This window comes from Ciona intestinalis, chromosome 10 (genome assembly GCF_000224145.3).
Source record: "Ciona intestinalis chromosome 10, KH, whole genome shotgun sequence".
NCBI classification, from domain to species: domain Eukaryota; kingdom Metazoa; phylum Chordata; class Ascidiacea; order Phlebobranchia; family Cionidae; genus Ciona; species Ciona intestinalis.
In genome coordinates, this window is record NC_020175.2 from 1,762,033 (window position 1) to 1,784,602 (window position 22,570).

A 22,570-nucleotide genomic window follows, 5' to 3' on the forward strand; every position below is an offset into this window, starting at 1 on the left:
ACTGTTTATAAAGTCTAGAAATTGTTCAAATATTTTACAGGATAAACAGAAAAGATAGAAAGCAAAATGTATTGGGCAAAGTGGCAAGACAATTTGATCAACCAATGACAGTCATGATGAAATGTTGATTATATTAAACACCATAATACATATAGGATGTAACTCACTCACCATCAAACCATGATTAGTTGACACAATATTTCTTTGCTGATTATCCACAGTTATGTTAACAAGCAAATCCAACACGGGAGATATTACATACACTGTTGTATCTTTCTGGTCCCAACTTACTTTGTTACTTGCATTAACAGACAAAGTGTACACTGTGTCATTGCCCTGTGTATATGTAAAAATTTAAAATATGTTGGGTAGAAAATGCCTAGGAAGTTTTAAGCATGCCAGGATAAAAACATTACAAAACATCATTTTTATAATGCTGTTGTAGATTAATTTTTAGTTAAAACCTTTCAAAGTAAATTAAAAAAGACAGTATATATATGCAAAATAAGTTTAAACACAAAACAATAAATTTCACTTACCAATGAAGCCAATGAAGCATATTAAATCTTATACATGTCTGGCCAGAGTTTATATAATAATATATTACACAACATTATTTTGCAATTGTGAAATCAGTTCACAAAATAGTAAATTATATATTTATACAAAAACAACATAATGAAAATTAATGTTGCAAAATAGATTGTACCTTAACAATTTTAAAACATTATACAGCAGTAACATTATCAAGTTTTATAAAATAAGTTTTTAAAAGTGAAAAGAATGAATATGTTAACACTTTTCTTACCCCCGTAAAATTCCAGTAAAGTAGATTTCTTTCTATAATTCTCAAATCAGATTTAACACCAGTGACTGTTTCCGTATACTGCCAGTAATATAACACACCAGTACCAGTTGAAACATTTGCTTTAAAAAGTGTGTCAGTTCCATAAGCCACATAGAACGGCACAATTGGGTCTATGTGTTCTACTTGCAAACCTAAGAAGCAAAGTTATTTAATTTAAAAATTTCTTTAATAATCACCGTTGTGGTCATTGGGAAAAAACACTTAAAGACATTGCTGCAGCCTAGTGGTCACTATTCAGTTGTATAAACAAGCAAAAATTCCACTAAAGTTGCATTCTTGACAAGTTTAATTGAAGCATACCGAATTTTATTGTAAATTTCAGATAAAATTTTAAACCAGAGAAGCAAATTAGTTTATTAAAAACACTAATTTACCGGTAATTTCATCTTCCACATAAAGGGTGAAACTGACAGAAATTTGATTGAGTGGATTTTCGACATCAACCAACACTTTGTACATCCCAGGTATCGTGTATGTGTGTTCAAACTCATCATTATGATAATCCTTTGGGTTGTCGCCATCAAATGCTCTCCATGTGTATGAGACCGATGAACCGCTACTAACGGAGCCCTGGTGTGTATGTAATAATCTTATATCCTTTTTAAAATGTGTATTTGATGATTTTAACACCACTTGCCAATTTAAAAATAAAACCAGGTTAAAATTTGCCACATCTTGATATTTTTCTTTTACAATATACATATAGTAATATAGACCAGGTTTGTACACATTTATTGTCATGAAACACATTCATATTACTTGAGGTACTTTGTACCGTGACTAAAAGTGAAATCACACTATTTTTGAATATTTTTAACGTTTTAGATTTAATAAATGTTGCACAATATTATTATATGGGCCAGAACTTTTTAGACAAAACTATCTATTGCTTTAAAATTCCATTGAACCAAGCATAACTTACCCGAAGTTTTAATTGAGTTCCAGTAACAATAGAGTCCGGTGGACCAGACCCTTCCTTGGTAATCTGCACACCAGCGATTCTTTGTATGACATTTAATGTAATTTTCTGGGTTTGAGTTGTGACAGTATTGGAGACATTTACCCACACATAGTACAATGCATTGTTTGGGAAAGTATAATTGATTTTCGAAACATCTGAAAGGTAATGAAATTCAATTAAAATGACACGAAAATACATAAAACAGTCACAAGTGTGGGTCCAATACAGCAGTATCCGATCTTACAAATACCAACCATTTAAACCAAGAACTAAGAAACATTGATGGAAAATTTGCATTTATAGTAAAGTGCACAAAGTGTTTAGAATTCTCTTTACTGTTATTTTATTCTCCCTAAAGCAATAGGTTACATGGTGAGAAATACTAACCAGTAAACTCTTCTAAGAAAGTGGCGTTGCCTTCCATTGTAATTCTCCATTCATAAAACACAAACTGTGCTTGACCATGGACTGTGGTAAGCACACTTGCCGCGTTATCAAGCAGTGCTTGAAAATAAGTAACCTCATTTTCAGCAATGTAGTTGGGAGGAGAAGTTGAGTAGAATGATGAAGGATCATCTGATGCAATAGAGATGCTGGATATCGGATCAGCGACAAGAAATTGAGCTGAGCGATTCTCAGAGCTTACCTGGTACAATGAGGTTAAAGGAAAAAAATAGAAATTAAATAATGAATAATTAACACTTTTTATCCTCACATTGCGTGAGGAAGGCAAGGATATTTTATTTCATACTTGACATATACAAAATTTGTGTGTGATTGATTTTTTTATGTATTTTTGGCAATTTCTGACAAATTGATCAATTTCACAAAATAAAGCTATCAGCATCAAGAACCGAACTTCAGTTATGTTTCAGGTGCTGTAAACAGTGTGCGATGGTGCCATTTACATTATTCATTACTTTAAAATTAATAATAACATAGAGATACATGAATTGAAGATTTAAATTATGATAACTTATGTCATACTAAGTAAAACAACATGGAGAAAAAATGACAAATAGCGGAATTTAAAATACATTAGAAATAAAAAAAGTATGAAAAAGTAACATAAAAAAGAACATGTTCATTGAATTTTTCTGTCCAGCGCCATGGCTTAGTGGTTTAGGCGCCTGCATCGAAACCAAAGTTGCCCCGGTTCGATGCTTGATGGCGATACTAATACTGGTCGGCCTATGTGTCCTTGGGCAAGACACTTAACGGGTCAATAATATTTGTCTGACTGCGATGCCGGTCACACGAAGGACTTAAATGGACTTTCTGGGTGTTGGGGTAATGGGCCAAATCTGGCCTAAATTCCAGGTCAAGGACCTCACCCATAGTTGACAAGGACCTCACACATAAAGAATAAAAAAAAAGAGTTTTAAAGAAACTGGCTTAAAAATTCAAAAAAAGTGATCTACAAAAAACTTACAATGTTTTCAGCTTTCAAAACCACGGTATATTCTCCAGATTGTAGAAATTCTTGTGAGATTGATTTTCCTGTTCCATCCCATTCATGGATTGATTTTAAACTTGGCGTTATCTGCAACATTAAGTATTATTAACGAACCAATGGTAAAACCATATATATATATATATATAGGAAAATACTATAAATAAAAAAGTTTAAGCATTAATTAAATGAATTAAGAAACTTTTTCGCATATTATATTGTAAGTTATTTTTAATATAAAACTCATCATTTTTTTTAATAAGATAAACTACAAGAGTAATAAAAGACAGCATGAATGAAAAAGAATGTGCATAGTAACATAATGCACTTTACGTATTCGAACTCAAAAAAGCAGTGACTACCTTCCAATAAAAGTCGTAAACTTGATTTGAAGTTAAGTTAAAGTTGATAGTTGTTCCAACAACCACTATTGATGGTAACGGTTGAATTTCAAATCCAAACACAGGATGATAAACAGCAATGGATGTTTCCTTAAATTTTCTGTCAATCAAATTGGTAGCAGTTACCGTCATTACGAAGTTATCAATTGTCCCGTTGTATATATGTTGGACCTAGAATGAAATAAAGCATGTATTGCTCAGTTGCCCTTTGCAAATCAGTCAACAACAAGATAATGCAATCATTATTAAATGTGCCTTTGTTTTAGAGCAGTGCTCTTCAACCGGTGTGCACGGTGCACCCTAGGGTGCACCAAAATATGCCAGGGGTACACCAGAACAAAAGGGTATACAAGGGTGCATTACAAACTTCAACAATTTTCAGCAATAATATTCAGTTATGAACATTTTTAACAAACTTAGCCACTTTCCTACAGTTTTTTTATATGAATTCTATATCTTGTATCACTGGTAATCGAGAAACGTCATGAGTTTTACGTTAAAACAATCAGGGGTGCATGAGTTTGTCGCAACAACTTTAGGGGTTCACCAACCCAAAAAAGGTTGAAGAGCACTGTTTTAGAGCATAAAATATTGGGTTCAAGACCGTTGTAAGGAGATGTGTTGTTGAGAAGAGGCATGTTTCAACCAAGTGGTTCCTAATGTGTTGTCTACATTGGCAGTCAGAAGCCAGAAAATATATTCCTTCAATTACATATTTTTATTGCAGCAAAACATGAATAAAATAAAAAAGAAAGACTCACTGGGTTGCCAGTTTTAGCTAGAGATCCGTCACCAAATGTCCAAGTATAAGTAACATTGGAACCAGAAGAAGTTGCAGTGTAAGTCACAGTGTGACCGAGAGCGATTTTAAATCCATACTCAGAACTTGTTGTAAGGTCCAAGCCTGTGCCAAATTATCATTGAATTTGTAAATATATTACAACAATGTAAATGTTTCAGTAATTGAAATTAATTTTTACCAAAAAATTAATATTAAACAAAAGGTTAGTAATAACAAGACAGTTTAAAAAATGTATGTAGATTTAAAACAACTTTTCTAGCAGTACTAATTTAGAAAGATTATATTTTTATATGCATAACATTCACCTGATATTGGATCTTGTACAGTTGCCGTAACTGTACCATTCATGTTACTCACTAAGTTCTGTGCATTCAATATAACAAAGTAATCACCCGCTTGATTGTATGTGTGGCTGACTGAGGCTAAAGTCGAATCAAATATAAGAAATTATACCAATTAAAAAAATAGCACATTTAATTTTTATCACAAGTAAGCATAGCTCTAACAAATGTACATCTACTCTATAAGTTTGGAAACCACATAAATTTATTATACAATATACTAAGTTCAGAATCTGAACTTCAGACATAAATGTAGAAGCCCAACAAAAAAACTTAATAACTTTGTTTTTTTCATCTTGCCTACTTCATTTTATAACATTATATTAAAGTTTAGTTGCTCTGCAATTAATAAATGCTAAGGTTGATTTATAAATACCCATATAAAAACAAGGAATGTATCATGATCAATACTTAAAACTTTAGGCTATGCTGGCTATGCATTTGATGTCAAAACCATGAACTTACCAGATAAAGTAGACAGTGTGGTATTGTTACCATCACCAAAGTAAAGTACATACTTTGCATCTGTGCCACCAGTGACAGTAAATGTAAACTCATGGACTGAACCTGTAGCTACAGCTTGATTTACAGTGTTAATCAAAACACTTTTGACTTCTTCTTGCACACATACATTGAACATCTGCAATTGGATTTACTTTCAGTGAACAGAATATAAACTCAAAAAATGAAATTTCATGAAAATAACATGAAGTGATAAATAAATACACAATATCTGACTGCTTGTAATTTTCTTAGAAGAATTATATGAAAAAAGGCTAAAATGGAAAAAAAGTGATATGAACGTAAGCAGAAGGTTTTCCCCAAACTATGTTTCAAAACACATTGGTGATTCCATGAAACTTTCATCAATTTAAAAAAAATACTTTTACAAATAAAAGTGTATTGTAAAACATTTTTAATTATCTCATATTTTAAACAAATAAGGAATTGGAACACGACTCACTTTAGTATCATGGTTAGAAGTTCGAATGCTGTTCACAGTCACAGATCCAGAGTAAATATTAGCAACAGAGTAAATGTGGGTAGCTGTGTTGTTCTTGCTCACATTCACACTGGATGAACCATCTCCAAAATCCCATTCAAATGTAAACAAGTCGTAACTGGAAAAAATTTGAGAATGGTAATATTGTGTTTACAGTTTACTTAAGACATGGCGTCATTCATTATTTAAACTTCACATACCAGATAAAACATCATTATTATTATTATTTAAATATGTTGAAATTTATTGATTAAATATGTTGAAATTTGTGAAAAACTTCTTTTTTTAGGTTTTTAAACAAAAAATATTTCTTTAAGGACACCTTGGTACAAATTATAAAGAATGGATTCTAAAGTCAAAATATTTAAATATTTATACATTAAAGTGTATATTACATCTTGTGCTCTTAAATTGCTTTGTGGTATTACCTGCTTGTTGGCATGACAACATGCAAGATTGACAAGTCATCCATTTTAAAGCATGTGGAAGTATTTACTGAAACAATTTCTAATTGGAAAACATTAACCTGTGATTGAAAAACATTATTTAATTTTGTATTCAAACAAAAATACTTTCATTTTTTTGATTATTTAATATTTTGACAAAACATAAGAAATCACCAAATTTTAAAAATTTGATAATAAAATCGCTAATCACTTTTTAACCAAATTTCAGAAAAACAAAGATATACGTTATTCTTACCTCAAGGGTTGTATTGAGTGAATTGATTGGATTTGTTGCAGTTATAGTGACGTGAAAAATGCCAGTGCTTGAATATGTGTGAATATAATTCCACTGAGTTTGGTTTTCCGCAACTGGAGAATTATCACCGAAATCATAAGAAAGAAATAAAGTTGTTCCGTTGCCGGTCACCACACTTGCAGAAACAGTTGTTGTTTGTGTAAATTCTGTTGGCTCATCAGACCAAGCTGTGAGTTCTTTAAAAAAATTAAAACAATTAAAATACTTTGCTTTATTTGTAAAAATCATTTATAAAAAGTAATATATTAAGCCAAGTAAAGAACTTTGTAGATAATGCACTTACGGGTGATTCTTTCATAGACTGTGATAACTTTCCAAGCCTTCATGCTGCTTATACCATTCTCAACTTTAACGGTGACATTATATTCACCAGAAGTGGTATATGTGTGTTTTGGGGCCGCTGAAGGGGAAGTCCCATCATCCCAATCAAACTCCCGATTGGTTTCATAAGGGGAAGGTTGAATTGTTGTGATCAACTGATAAATAAATATTATTGTGTGTAGGCATGTAAAGCTTCTTTGAAATTAAGAAAGTTGAGACATGATATTTATTATAATAATGGTTGTCGTCTATTTATTTTTATCATTTAATTTATTAAAATATTTAATTTATATTCATTATACACAAATTGATTTAAAACCCTTAGAATTTTATAATTACCATTAGTTTGCGGCTAATTTACGTCAACTTTTAATGTTATTCAGACCTTGGTCAGTATACATACTACAGGTTTGCTGGTAATGCAAATAAACAAAACATCATGTTTGATACCCTACTTTACCTCAATTTCCTCATTTACAGCAGGTTGGTTAGCAAGTGACAACTCAAGTGAAATGATTTTTGCTTTTACATGAAAACTATGAGTTAATTCAACTGAGTCATATTCATTGGAAATTGTAACCTGGAAAGTGGGAAAAATTAAGCAAAAAATTTAAATTCCTAATTTTTATATCTTTCCAATTACATTAAATTACTCAATGAGAAACACGTCATATACGTTGGTCCCATACAACGCAAACATTGAAGCACAACAAAGAATAAGGTGATAACCTATCCATCTATAATTGTATAAAGTAAATCAACAAAGCTCTGTTGGATAATTTTACCCAACAGTTTATTGTCATATTCTAATTATTTTCATCTCGTACACCACATTCAAATTAATTATATATTTTTTCGAAGGTAGAAACAAATATGCCTAATTTTGTTACTGTGATGAAAACAACTTGTATATAATGTAGAAATGCCACAAATTAAGTCAGATGAAATATATGTGGCAGTTTTAGTTTGTTATATGGCACCTATAGTTCATATGGCTAACTGGCATTCATTTATCCCAATTCTCAGCGTGTCTTAGATATATATAGCTTTATCAACACACAGCAAAGCTGCAATTGTTTAAACCAAACACTTACCCTCATTTGAACTTGTCCAACTATAGCAAAGGTTTTGTTCAAACTATCTTCAAGTTCAATCATATTTGGGTGTGGTATGGAACCACTATGTGGTTGTAAGTATTTATGAATAGCTTCTTCTACACCATCAATGGTCCATGTTACATTCACATCTATGTTTTTATCCACGGAGAACTAAAATATAAGGGTTGGTTTATAATATACGTTCTTAAGTGTCCAGTATTTTTATTAAAAAAACTAAAACAAAAAGTGTCTTGTAAATGTTTATTAATTACGTGTGCTTCGCAAACTTTTATGTGATAACTTTATTTAAACACAGAGATTGGGAAGTTTCAGGAGCCCAATTACTAGAGCGATATATCACAAAACTTAATGAAGCCGTACAACATTGGTTGTAAATGTTTTTGAAACCACTACCATATTATACCACAAGTGACAACTCACTCGTGAGTTTGGCACATTGATAACAAATAATGGTTCAAAAACTTCCAAAATTTTTTAAGTTTTAAAACTCTTTCAATTTTAATATCAAATTCAAAGTTTTAAACGTTATGTTTTTTTGTTTGCTGGGACAGTAAATTATGATAAGTTACAAAATATAATTAAACCAGTTAATTCCACTTACAGAAATATTGAAAATAGTTGCTTGATTAAGTTCAACATTGGTTGGAGAATTTAAAAGTTTTTCATCGGTCAGTTTGTTCATGAGGTCAATTTGGAATGTGGTCGATACATTCTGTGTGCTTACTTCATTTGAAAGAATCATCTGAACATGTAAGCATAAACAATATTAATGCAAATATTTCTAACAAAGAAATCAATGAAACTAAATAGATAAATGAAGTTGTGTGTAATCTCAAATCCAGTGGTCGTCAATTTTTATCAAACAGAAAGAAGCCAATCACCCAACATTGCATCCTTGTTAACCACCAACCAGGTACAAATTGTATCGAAGCCACCAAACTTGGGCACAATCCAACACATTAGTTAACTGTCCTAAGTCTATATTGTTAAATACGATCACTTCAAACCAAATTATTAACCAAGAATACTGACCAAACTAATATAAACATTAAAAAAGAGGATATTTCTTACCATTAGATCATAGTTTCCAGTTTTTCTAAACAACACCAGAAAAGTTGACTTGGCAACTTTATTATCCACCAAGCCATCAACTACCCACGAAGTTGTTACATCAGATCCTGTTGTGTAACTTGAGGTAAACTCCTAGATGAAAAAAATTAGAATGAATCAAGTAAATGTAGAATATACCACTGGTGCGCAAGACATTACATGCATGTCATACACATGACATAGATTTGTGTCAAATACGAGGTGTATGTTGAAATGGCACAAAAATTCATTTAAAAATTAATTAGAATCGACTAAATACTTGGTTATGTTGGTTTACAAAGGAGTGAAAATAAAAGAATCATTGCTTCAGTGTGCGGGAAGGGAGCAAGAAACATAGAATTTATTTACGTACAAGATTTTATTGGTTTCATGTGAAAAATGCTTTAATAAGAATTGGTTACACAACAAACAATAGTATATAGGTTATCTGATAAAAAGTGAAATACCACAGCCATGGGCCAAATGTTTTTTGGATCAAACCTATAACTCACCAGTGGTATTTGTGCTAAAATCCGGTTAACACCAGTTGGTAATATCTGAGCACCAGTTATAACTTCTTGAGTAACAACTTTCACTTCAATCCTTGATCTACTGATTGTGTTGGCTGCTGTGACCTGCGTGGTTTAATTTTTTCGTATAAAACACATTGGATTTACAAATAAATTCAACAATATTTATTCATATTGTTTAGAAAGCCAGCATTGTATGGTGTCATCAGCAACAAAATGTACACATTGGATTTAGTGAAAAATAGTTTGTCCGCTATGTTTAGTACTCCACTGTCTCATATCCCTGCTGCCAATGTGGGCGTATAAAGGCAATTGCTCTAAACCAGTCGATGGGTTGTCCCAATTATCAGCCATATATAAAAAAAATAAAAAAAAATTTAAAAAATAATCACCCACAAAGTAACATACATGGTAATTATATATTGACTGTCGTTTTTTGGCACGCGAAGATAAAGTACGTTACATTCATTCGTTTCTTGATATACAATTTATACCAAAATTTATATATGCACACACTGCCAAAACATTTTCTATGCTTTTGGGATTTCAGATTTCTGTATAATACAACTTGCTTAAGTGATGTTTAATGCAATATAATATGATTTTTACCACTACTGATGAATTTCCTATTTCATCAAATTTCAAAACTGAAGTAGAAAGTCTTGTGCAATCAGTTGTGTTCAATTCAACTCCGGTCGGACATCCAGATTCCAAAGTTTGATTTTTAGCAACAGATATGCCTAAAATAGAAAAAAAATAGTACAAACAATTTTCATACTTAAATATCTGTTCGTGCTGCCAAATGTATTATAACTGTGAAAGAGATCTTAATGTTGTTTGTTTTGTGATCTTAAAGGAATCTTACATCCAGCATACAGCAAGATCATAAGGCCATAAGGGTTTGCCAAGTTCCAAGTTCAAGACTTGATACTGCTATCATTGATAGGCCAGACGAAACATTGGCCCTTTAAGAACACAAAACAAGCAATTTCCAGGCGACTTTTTTACACTTTCAATACTGAAACTGCAATGAATTGGTATTGCCACAACTCACAGCCCGATATTTCAAGCAAACGATATTCCTTTTTAACGATTACAAATTGCTAGCTTTAGATTACTGTAAAACCATTGTAAAATGCAAAACAGGCAAAATTATGAATTTACCTCTGTCTGTATTGCTTGTAGTCCAATTAGCGACTGTGTTGTCACCCCCACCAACAACTTGAAATGTAAAAGTTACATTTTCACCTCGTGCAACAAAAACAACAAGTTCTCCTGATTCTGTTTTGGTAGTAAGCGAACTTAGAAGTTTAACTTCCCTTATTTCATCGAGCACAGTGACTGTACAAGATGAATTGTCACCAGGGTTGCCAATCAATGATACTTGGTTATTTACCATCGCAGTGAATGTATATTCTCCTGGTGTCTCCTTGAAATTTTAGAAACAAAATTTACCTGATGCTCAAAAGACATCACAGAATATATTTAGTATAACAAATGTTATAAAACTCCTAAAAAATCCCATTGACGGGAAAGGAAAAAAAATATTCGAAGTAAGACATGACAGTTTCTTTATATCCCACACACATATATTGGGTATTCCTAATGCATGATATCAGGCAAAACGCAAGGCTGATCCCTTATAGCAGCATTTATCATTTGCCATTCTAGACCTGTACCAATGCCAACTAACTAAATTAATCTTAGACCTGTATAAGGAATGTAGATGAAGCTGTGTGTGGAGTTGATGGTTTGGTGTAATGAAGTCTCACATCACACCATAAATAATCCAACCAATCATATGTTAGACTTGCGTTAAGTATTTTAGTTTGGGATCTTGTAGAACTGAAGAACATGGCACTTTGACTCCAACTATGGAAAAACAAAAGTTAAAAGTTGACAAGAAAATATGAATGTAAGTCAGGGATAGGCGTCTTTATTACGATTGTAGGTGAAAATTCGATCCCTTAAAGGTCTAACCAATTACTGTCTAAAACATTCGAAAAAATGTGTATAAATTTTATACAAAATGTGCAAAAGCTAAGACTTTTTTACAAAATGTGCAGCTATTAGAAATAAAATAATTAATAAAAAATATTTTAAAAATTTAATCCTAGGAGCAGATTGATTTTAATTAATGAATCGCATACATATTTAAGCATAACGACCTAATACATGATATTGTAGCGGTTGAGGGTGCTCCGAGCACAAATATTTAATATATATAATTATCTAAATTTAACTTAATGCATAAAGATTGAATTTTGCGTTGTGTAACTTTAACAGCTGGCCAGCTGGCATAATGTGTATGCGCCTAGATTGTTTCCTGTAACCCATGTATGACATCATTGTTCTTTATATACAATGCTGAGAGACTTTGCCCTGTAACAATGCTGAGAGACTTTGCCTTGCTGTATAATGTGTATAATGTTTTCTCGTGTATAACGCTTCTTCTCGCCTTGGGAGTTCTCGCCTTTGAGTTATCTCCTTTATAAGCCCTGCCCTGTACTGTACAGCTAGGCAGTGTGAGCCTGGACCAGCCAGTTGGAGGCCGGAGAGTATCGTGACGTCGTTGTTGTTTTGTCGTTGTAACCCGAACTGTTTTGTTGAATAAACTGAGTTTTGAACCTGGACATGTTATGGAGTCGGACTGTGGGCTAACGTCTTATCACTTGACGCCCACAATATAAGCAACTTGTAGTAGACAGAGATTAAAACGTAGAATATTTACAACTTACCTGCTGAGGGAACTGTTCTTACAAACTATTGGTAGATTAGCCAATGTAGGTATAAAGGGAGCTGCAGCTAGTTCACTTGTAAACATAATTCCAATCACATCACCTGATTCCACATGTAGCTCATCAGTAACTGAAAGCTAAAAACAAGTTTGTGTCACAAGTTATACCACATGGTGGTATGATATTGGATTTGCACAATGAACCAATGTCTATGCCAGTAGTTTAAAGCCAATGGAAAGCAACGTACTTTTATTAGAGGTACTAATTATTTAAAATAATTTTCGAGCATTTAAAATGTATTTAGTAAACTTAAAGTAAAAAATATTTGGAGCATGATTATTTTTTTTATGGAAGCCATTTTAAACACCGAGCCCTGTGCTTGTTTACAGCTATATTTCTTGCGAAATATTATGTGACACTTACAACGTCAACACACAACATGTGAAAATAAATAATAAAACTGAGTTTTTAACTCAACTGACCCATAGCAGCATATTAATAAAAGTAAGCATATAGGATGATAAAAAAATAAGAAACAATTTTTTAATAAGTACAATATCTATAAAATGTACATGCTTTGTGAAAAACTTGTTCAGGTAAGCTTTATATCAATAAATCTGAAAAATTATCAGAACAACTAAAAGATTAAATGGTTCACAGCAGCATGAAGTGATATACTAACCTGATACAATTGTTCAGCAGTTCCCGATATTTGAATCGGATATTCAGCAACAAGATGGTAGTTGGGAATGTTGGACGAATGTCTAGCAGGTCTTGATGAACTTTCATCATTATAATAATTGCATGATGTGTATGGAGACTATATTAAATCATGTAAAGTAAGAGTTATGGATAATAAACTAGCAAAGTTTTCCAAGTATCTTGAATTATAGAGTGCTACCAGATTATCTGTATTCTGTACCGACTTTAACCTAATGACTATCTGCATGTCGACTCAAAAACATAATAAAACAAACATACATACAAATTTTGGACGTATTAAATATAGTCCACACTTCAAAGTTTTTATTATATTATAATTTCACTTGTTATCTGATGAATTTGCATTTTTAACAGTTACAATCTTGGTTGATTGGAGCATTATACTGTTTTGCTTATCCTGCTGCTAAAACTATTTTTAAACAAGACCAGGTAAACAAACAATATTGTTTGAAAAAACATTTATAAAAGTTATATATATATATATATATGCTACATCTTTAATGCAGCATAACACCTTTAAATAAAAAGTGTAATAATTAAACTATTTTATAAAAAAAATCTAATTCACCTGGCATTTATTAGTAAGGCAACAAAATTGTTGTCCAGAAGGACATTGTTTGATGGTTGGTGAACAAGTGCTGGTGCCACAAGCTGCATATGGCATGGAGGATGAGCAACCTGTATGGTATATATGAATTTTAATCTAATGTAATAAATCAATTTGCTAAAAGTAAACATTCATATTATAAAATATATATAGTAAAAAAATGTTGCATTTTTATATAGAATTAAAAACTCAAGTAGAAAATTTTCTACACTTTTATATTATTATGCCTAGAAATAAAATATCTCACAATTTAAACAGATGCCGCCAGGCATACTACAAAATTTAAAAATATATTTTTAGACCAATATTTTTCGCATAATAAATCTATGTCTTTCAAACACTGGTAGCATAAAGAATTGCAGAAAAGCAATTTCAGATTAGTCCCATACAGGATAATTTGTTTTACAACTTTTACAGTAAAAAACTAAATAAACACCTGGCATTTGAAGATGTTGTGCTGTATTACATTTTGGTCGATAAATTTGGAATCGTAATTCAACAGCTGCAGATGAAGCAGCTTTAGCAACAACTTCCCATGAGTTTATGAATCCTTCATCAAAAGTCCACATACCAGGAAACAAAATCACATGCTTCTGTACATTAATTAAATTTAATAGAAAAAAAAACAAATACTGTAAACAAACTTATTTAGTTGCTGTGACGTATGTTTTTCTGAGCAAAAATATGTGGTGTAGATTTCATAGGCATTGTCATTATACAGTAAACAGATATTAATTTTAAGATTTTAATTTTTTGCATTTTTAATTCTAACAAAGCTACTTTCTAGAATTGATTTTGAGTAGTGACATTGCAACATGCTATTTAAATCAGTTTTAACAACACAAATCCAAAAAAATAAGAAGAGTTTCTTTAGATGGCAATTACAAAGTATTTACAATTTTTATACTGGGAGCGATGCTTGTTGCAGTGACATTTGTCACGGTTGGGTAAGTACTTTCAAACACAACTGTTCCAGCTAACTGATGCTTTGGTGATGAAAGTTCAACTGAAATGAAAGAAAATTATGAAATGTTTTAATCTTGATTGTAATAGACAGTTAGGTTGGTATGACAAAACATAACATAGGATACCACGAATACAAAACCTCATTTAGTGTTACCTTGTGACGAATACTGACAAATGTAAGAATGAGGATCGTCACATTTTGCTGTTGACCATTTTCTGCTTACATTCATTGCAACACATTCCTAGATATAATTACAAAAGTTAAGCTTTGTAAAGTAACTATATTTGAGTCAACTTTCAAACGAAAATAAAAATTGCAAAATAATGAAACAAATATTCTAAACACAAACTTTGGTAAAAATTAATTGAAAACCTAAACTATAAAGTAGACAGGTCAAAGTTTAAAGTCGATAATCTCTAAGTTGTAAGCCCGAACACTAACCAATAGCCCCAACATACAGCCACTTACCAGTATAAGACATTATTACTTATTTATTATTTTATTATTATTACAAAATAAGCAAGTTTGTCGCCACTGACCCAGTTACCCATAACCATCTAATATGTTAATATCAATTAAATTTCAAATTACCTTGGGTGCTTCTGTAGTTAGCATAGTATCTGGTTCATTTGTATCCCAATTTTCATATTCATTGTAGACACTTCTACCATTGACGTGAATAAAGTTGTTTCGTAACTTAACAAACTTGTTGGAAGGTGTGTAATAAGTGTCACTTATCCCAATCCAATAAGTCCTGGAATTATGTTTAAACAAAGAAATATTTTAACAGATTTTAGAAAAATTAGTAACAAACAGTTAAGTTCTGCGATTCGAAAAAATGTACAAACCGAGATTTTAAAACATGTGTGCTTAGAAAAAGTTCCACAGCTGCAGACTCAATCACAACGAGATCTCCTCCTTCACGAAGACAAGCATCACGTGCATCACTCCATGATTTTTCCGAATCATATGATTTATAACATGTTTTCTTAGCGGAGTACTTTATTGATCCTGCCGGGCAAACTGTCCAATCTGCAAAGTTATTTTGATTTTTAATACTTTTATAAGAAAACTAGGATCCAGATAAATGCAACATTTAAAAGAAGAGCAAAAATAAAGTTTACAGTTTAGAATAAAACTACTGTTAATTACTGTAAACTTAATTGAATAATCGAAAAGGTGGAAATAATAAACTAAACCACTCTTAACAACATAGCTTAAAAACTTTGTAGCAATGACATGTCATTTAAATTTCTGTGTGGAAAAATTGTGAGAAAACATATGGAAGTTAATAACCTGTAGCAAAACACTGAAATTAAAAAATATTAAAAGTTCTAATTTTTAACATTTCGTAGTTTAAATCTACAACTATATTGAACTACAGTGGTTCAACTGACTGCAGTACTTCTATTAAAATATCTTATTTAAGTAAGGTTTACTTGCTTACAAAAAATTTTTGAAATGTTGTTTTAAAATATCTAGTCAACCAAGCTTTTCTGTTAATTTATAGTTTATATTTGTCATAAAACTATGTTAAATGGAACTTTCTTTGCTTGTATAATTACTCATTATTCTTTTGATTTTCAAACATGCTTACCAGTGAGGTTTATGCAAAACAATGCTTTACCCCCGGCGCCAATGCTGAAGTAGGATACATAATAACAGTGTAAGGATCTGGTGCTAGAAAAAGGGTAATAGACAAAATTCAAGTTCAACCAATTGTATGATAAATGATATATATTTCCCCTAAATGGAATCGTCAGACTCTTGTTTAAAAAAGCTTTTATTCCTTAATTGGTTAAACTTGATTTTGTTTATTTTGTTTTCGTAGCACCAGATCCTACTGTATTTCTTTACACAAAAATCGTGAGCACCAGATCAGATCGGCAGAATTTATTACAACTAATAAGAGTGTATTTACTTTAAATAAATTCATATTTACCATTAACTTTGGTTCCATTATTCATCAATGACCATGAAATGAAAGAATTTGTTCCGTGATCCAGTGTAATGTTGATAGATGGTAACTTACCAGGACTTACTTCATTATCACAGGTAAGAAAGACTTCACTTACTGGTTCTTCAACAATTACAAACAAACTGTGGATAATGAAAGTTAAATATATTTGTAAAAGTTGCACTTGTTATAAATAGGAAAGAAACATAAAAATTAAAAAAAGAGTAAATAGCCTATACTACGATTATAATCCAAAACAACAAATCCTATATTTTACCTGTACGTTGTGCTTCCTGCACCAGTTTGCGCAGTAACTGACACCCAGTAGTTTCCTGGGTATGCAAATTTGTGTCTCACAGTTCTGTCCTCAGTAAGAACCATAGAACTTGAGTCATTAAAATTCCACATGTAAGAATACACAATGTCTATCTTGGGAACCACAGTCAAAACAACCTGTAAATGAGAATATTTTTTTAAATGACCTGATGAATTATTATTTTGAATATTAATATTAAAAAAAAAAAATTGTTTCCACTATTAATTATTTTTGTGTAAAATAAATAAAATAATCCTATCCCTGTACGACATTGAGGTTGGATAGCATTATCTGCTCAATAGCAGCTTATTACACTTCTCTCTTTATTACAAAATTTTAAAATTTAACCAAAAATATTTTTTATATATATTTTTCACACCATGCCACATGCAGCACCATGAATAAGCAAGATACCACCATAATAATGTGTCAAAATATATAATGAAAATCATGGAAAATAATTCAGTATTTAATATAATACTTGCACAAGAAATAAAGATTAATTAGTAAAACGTGAATGAAAAGAAAGATATTTTCAAAGTTATATCGTGAATAAAAATAGCCAGGTATTTTCACAGTTACATCCAATACACATGTTTAATTAAATTAATTTATATTTACAAAACTTTTAATTACTATTTTTGCTTTGTTATACAGTAGGCTATTCTATAAATGGCAACTTTGGAAGACCATCATTTTAGACGGAGATTTGGCGATCAAAGTGGTAAAACTGATAAAATAAAATAAACTCGTGCAAAAATGAGTAGAGCATGCTAAATATGTTGAATGAACCACCAAATAAATAGCAATTACCAATATACTGAAGATCACTTCCACATAACTGCATCGTTATCACAGATTCTTTAAATAATTAACCACAGCTATGTAATTAATTTATATAAAGTAAAAATATAAAATAAGGTAACCCAACCTTTGTTCCTACCTTGCAGTATACAACTACCATTCTAATTGGTTACAAAGTTTAATCTTTTCCATGGTTATATAAAGTTTATACTATTAAGTAATGTAGCTATATATCTATATATGTTTAAATTTAACAAAACTATTTTAAAGCATAAAATAAGCGGTAATTGGGCAACTCTGACATAAAACCCTGGTCTCCTGATGTGCCTTGCAATTATACAAACAATAACTGAACCCGAATACAATATGTTACCTCCTCTCTCTGAGAAAATGGTCTCAGCCCAACAAATGTGAGTTCAGGTGAAGCACGGAACACAGAGTTGTATAGTCCCTGATTAATAATAAAGTAATTTTTAAATATTTGATTTAAAGGTTTGATCATCATGATCAAAATGACTGGCTTGTTGTAAATTTTTAGGCTTCAATGTTCAAACAACTGATGCCTATTTTTAAGAAACTAAGTTTAGAATGCACACATTGAGTTAAGTATGCAATTATTTTAAATATGTTTGGTTGGACGTTGGAGTAACAAGCGACTTTCAAAAAAAATAAACAGTGACAATGATACAGCAGTTACTTTTTAAACAAAAATAGTGATTAATGAGACAAAAATTTGTACTAAATTTCTTTTTTAAATAAAATACATAAAGTTATTTATGAAATGTAATTTTGTAGTTTTATTCGTCTCATTATATTTAAAAAACTATTGCGGCAAGTTTTAACATTGAACAATGACAGAACTTTAAAATCACTAATAATTATTAACCTTTCTTCCACATGCTTCAACAGGTTTAGTTTGTCCACAAGCTTGAAAACAAGCTGCCCATTCGCTGCTGTTTGAGTTGACGATTTTTTTCGCTGTATCTTTACTTGCACACAAGCAAGATGAATCCTGTAGTTGGTTACAAATAAATTTTAATTAGACTAGTTAAAGAGGAAAACTTTAAAGAGATTAAAATGGTTGGAATTCAAAAGTGGTTTGTTATTTACTTGGGTTTGGTCAACTACAGCTGCAATAGTTATTGCTTAGAATAATTTTCCTTATTTGCCATGCTATATAGTTTTGTGTGAAATGTAGATTGTAAACTTTTTATTTATGCCTAACATTTATTTATTTTGTTGTTTTACCAAAACAACAAACTAAAGGTTTTACCAAATTAGCAACTGCATGATTGTTTCTAAATCCACAGTTAGGATACTTTTATTCTCAATAAATTATAAAATGTAACTATGGTTCGAAAAGCTCCAAATTATAAAATAATTAGACAGTGTTAATACTTAGTACTCACAAGCACATTAACAACAGCATAATAATATCCGTGAGAGAAGCAAAACGCAATGCACATATCATCATCGTATATCTTTGTTTCGTTCACATCAGTATATTCCCAAACAATAAAATCAGTCTGAGAATTGTCAAAATCCCACGCACATGAGATAAATGAATCAGCTGTATGAATGAATTCAAAATAAAAAAACTAACAAACTTTTTAGATCGAAAAGCCCTAACTTCATTAATATGGTTGCTTAAAATATACTCAAGCATTGAAATTCACCTGAATGGGTGACTTGAAAAAAGGAAAAGGCAGTATATGAATGTTTAGTCAAGAAAAGGAAATTGATTCAACTCAGAAGTAAAAAACATAGCTATATTACAAAGTTGACTTACCACATCTTGCAATTGTTAAATTAACAGACGTCAAATTTTGTCCTTTTACTGATAATGGATTATCACAAGTAGTTTGTGAAATATCTGGAATTTTATCACTGTTGGCTAACATCCAGGTTTGGAGAGACTTTAATTCACAATTGCAAACCCATGAATTTGCTGACAACCACCTGAAAAATACTTTCATTTAACATGAATATGTTTCAATTACAATATTTTCTTGGTAAGTTAAATATGAATGAAGATATTAACATTAAACACTACCTTAGATAGGGATGCATAACACATTGTGGTTATCTTTAACGAGTGTTAGTTTACAACAAATTAACAGAACTCAATGGTCACTATACAATAAAAGCATGTTAAAACATTTGGGAGTCTAATATCTCATAAACCTAAAACATGATTTGCTTTTAATTCATCTAAAATATTGGAAAAGTAGTTTTGAACATATCATAAGTATGAAGTTATTGAAACACATTAACTTGAAGGTACTTCAGCATTTTGAATAAGAGTGATCTTTGAAATAAAACGATTGTTTGGAGAGGCATAAAGAGTGTGGGTTATTTCAGACACTATTGTGTTGGAAGTGCTTGAGTAATTCAACAGAAGGTAGCTCACTCAGTCCTTGAACCAACACAACGTTAGACATCGAAAACATTCCATTATTTACTGAAGATTTTAACTTACAAGTCTGTTAATGTTGGTAATGAAAGTAAATCTTCTGGCAAGACTTTTAACAAGTTTCCACTTAGATTTCTGTATAAAATAAAAATAAATATATTCAAATGACAACAAAAATCACAGAAACAAATTTCCTTTTATTGAATTTATTTGTTGGTTAAAAATTGTGTGCCTTACAGGAAAATATGAGTTTAAATGTTTCAGAGATATGAGCACATCATGAACAAAGGAATCTAAACAAAGCCATCACCACCTTGTACACCAGTTTTCACACCTTACACAAAGGCAATAAAACAAACAATAGGAATGTGATACAAATTTTGTAATCTTACACTTCCTCCAATGCTGGTGTTTGGTCGAAACAATCTGATGGAATTGATTCAATCAGGTTGTGCGATAAATCTCTGAAGGTAAAAATACAACTTGAATATTAAAAATATGCCATTTTTTGGAAGAAATAATAATAAGGAACAAGATATTGCAATTTTTTTCTTTTTATTAAATTTTCACAACGCAAACCTACGCATATGAAAGAATTGTTCTATCAATCAAAACCCTATGTAATCTACAGTCTAAAACTAAACTTGACCAATTGTATTTGAAATAACTTACAAAACACCTTATAAAATAAACACTAGTAGGCTATAAAAATGAAAAAGTTTCAAGATTACATAAATAATACAACATTGATTACTCAGTGTTGGAGTCTATCCATATCTAATACACATTTTTTGTTTGCTTTTGCGGCATATTAATCACCTATGATGTGTTGCACATTAATGTTTCAGTAACTTAACTCACATTTTTTCCAATCTCGTATATCCAGAAAAACTTGAAGCGGTCAATGTTTTTATAAGATTGTTATTGAATGATCTGTAAAATAAGTTCAACATATTGATTGTGGTTTGTGTGTGGTTCATGTTACATCATGAGGAAATATCATACAAATAAAATGTACACGGTAAAGTAAAACAAACAGACATGGTGACAATATTTAGGAAATGATTAACATATGTAATGTACATACATGTATATCACGAAATAAAGGAAAATAGAAACACATAATGATCAACCCAATATATGTAAGTATCAAAATCACTTATTACCATCTCCAAAATAAACAAATATATCTTAAAGACTTTTTACCAAAAAAACAGATAAAATACAGGCGATAAAATACACAACTTACATTTCCAGAATTCTTTTTCTTTCTATTGACAATATCAATGATGTAAAACTGTTATTGTCCATGTAGCTATAATAAATAACAAATTAACTTTATATTTAAACATTACTTTATTTTTCTTTTTATTATACAGTAAGGGTAAGACAGAAAAAAAGAAAAAAGTGTTTTCTTCATGAAACTTTAAGGTTAGATAAATGCGGTAACTGCTACACCAAACAAACAGGTCAGTTATGTTAAGCCAATTAATTTATACAGCAATTTGATTTAATTTCAAAAAATTGAGGTAAGAAAGTTCCTTACACCCATGATATGAAGTTTGGTAGTGTACCAACATCAGGAAACCGGTTGAAATTTACATCAGTACAGTTCACTTCACATGAATTGACCATTATGCCTTGACGCTGGGGCAGTATTCTTTCTGTACAAGTGCACTCTGTAGGACATGGCGAACATGTCTGAAATAGTAAAAAATATTATTTCTTCATGTTCAATACAGATTGCATTTAAAGAGAATATACCAAAAAATAAAAACCACAATATTTTTCATGGTTAATAACTGTAAAAGCCACTACATTGCTAGAACTTATATAGAACTCATCAACAAGCACAGCCATTTGTATGTTATAAGTAAACACCATAAAAATATGGTTAAAAACATACCTGTAAACTTGAAGGCAAAATGGAAAGCAGCAAAACAAAACAATAATAAAAACTGAAGTTCTTTGAGGCACCTTTCCCAATGAAGCAAAACATAATGCTCTTTTTGTTACATTACTTCAGATAATTGTTTAAATTATAACCAACAAGTGGATTACCATAGCTAACAAAAAATAACAGGGTTATTAGTTAGGGAACGCATGGGGAGATTCTTTACTTATACTTACTATAACCAACATTTTAAAAAAATGTGCTGCTTAACTAATCATTTGAATTTACTTTTGTTTATTATGTTGGTTATAGTTAACTCCATAAACAACACAACTGACAAATACTCAACATATGTTGATGTTGATGATACTACATACGGTAAGTTATAAGCGCCATATGCCATTCGTAAGTTTGTACGGTCAAGTAGATTAATTCGGGAGACGGCGTGTTTACATCTCACATCTTACCAACCGATTACTCCACTTTGTTGTAACTACTAAAC

At 31.0% G+C, this 22,570-nt stretch overlaps 1 protein-coding gene across 3 annotated transcripts in view; it reads right to left on the bottom strand.

Moving 5' to 3' along the window:
* The window catches only part of LOC100180787 (polycystin-1), a 49,067-nt gene extending 26,827 nt beyond the window's left edge, over window positions 1–22,240 (bottom strand). Inside the window, exons 1-42 of one of the 3 annotated variants that reach the window (XM_018813725.2) lie at window positions 22,081–22,240; window positions 21,721–21,875; window positions 21,424–21,489; window positions 21,036–21,107; window positions 20,567–20,638; window positions 20,241–20,309; window positions 19,551–19,720; window positions 19,171–19,331; window positions 18,648–18,773; window positions 18,135–18,212; window positions 16,919–17,094; window positions 16,627–16,784; window positions 15,533–15,716; window positions 15,276–15,438; window positions 14,838–14,925; window positions 14,614–14,723; window positions 14,154–14,310; window positions 13,679–13,788; window positions 13,070–13,207; window positions 12,388–12,524; window positions 11,359–11,521; window positions 10,814–11,078; window positions 10,259–10,389; window positions 9,632–9,754; window positions 9,102–9,233; window positions 8,632–8,772; window positions 8,007–8,180; window positions 7,373–7,492; window positions 6,875–7,067; window positions 6,532–6,767; window positions 6,258–6,355; window positions 5,791–5,947; window positions 5,292–5,466; window positions 4,791–4,907; window positions 4,445–4,587; window positions 3,645–3,854; window positions 3,262–3,372; window positions 2,217–2,475; window positions 1,791–1,984; window positions 1,243–1,438; window positions 809–999; window positions 172–336 (exon numbers count right to left, since the gene is read on the bottom strand). In XM_018813725.2, the coding sequence (XP_018669270.1) occupies window positions 172–336; window positions 809–999; window positions 1,243–1,438; window positions 1,791–1,984; window positions 2,217–2,475; window positions 3,262–3,372; window positions 3,645–3,854; window positions 4,445–4,587; window positions 4,791–4,907; window positions 5,292–5,466; window positions 5,791–5,947; window positions 6,258–6,355; window positions 6,532–6,767; window positions 6,875–7,067; window positions 7,373–7,492; window positions 8,007–8,180; window positions 8,632–8,772; window positions 9,102–9,233; window positions 9,632–9,754; window positions 10,259–10,389; window positions 10,814–11,078; window positions 11,359–11,521; window positions 12,388–12,524; window positions 13,070–13,207; window positions 13,679–13,788; window positions 14,154–14,310; window positions 14,614–14,723; window positions 14,838–14,925; window positions 15,276–15,438; window positions 15,533–15,716; window positions 16,627–16,784; window positions 16,919–17,094; window positions 18,135–18,212; window positions 18,648–18,773; window positions 19,171–19,331; window positions 19,551–19,720; window positions 20,241–20,309; window positions 20,567–20,638; window positions 21,036–21,107; window positions 21,424–21,489; window positions 21,721–21,875; window positions 22,081–22,173 (6,177 nt within the window). In that variant the 5' untranslated portion in view covers window positions 22,174–22,240. Of the gene's footprint in view, window positions 1–171; window positions 337–808; window positions 1,000–1,242; window positions 1,439–1,790; window positions 1,985–2,216; window positions 2,476–3,261; window positions 3,373–3,644; window positions 3,855–4,444; window positions 4,588–4,790; window positions 4,908–5,291; window positions 5,467–5,790; window positions 5,948–6,257; window positions 6,356–6,531; window positions 6,768–6,874; window positions 7,068–7,372; window positions 7,493–8,006; window positions 8,181–8,631; window positions 8,773–9,101; window positions 9,234–9,631; window positions 9,755–10,258; window positions 10,390–10,813; window positions 11,079–11,358; window positions 11,522–12,387; window positions 12,525–13,069; window positions 13,208–13,678; window positions 13,789–14,153; window positions 14,311–14,613; window positions 14,724–14,837; window positions 14,926–15,275; window positions 15,439–15,532; window positions 15,717–16,626; window positions 16,785–16,918; window positions 17,095–17,770; window positions 17,819–18,134; window positions 18,213–18,647; window positions 18,774–19,170; window positions 19,332–19,550; window positions 19,721–20,240; window positions 20,310–20,566; window positions 20,639–21,035; window positions 21,108–21,423; window positions 21,490–21,720; window positions 21,876–22,080 lie in introns of those variants that run through there. The other 2 variants (XM_026836406.1, XM_026836405.1) reach the window with 2 other exon arrangements.
* Window positions 22,241–22,570: the final 330 nt, after the last annotated feature.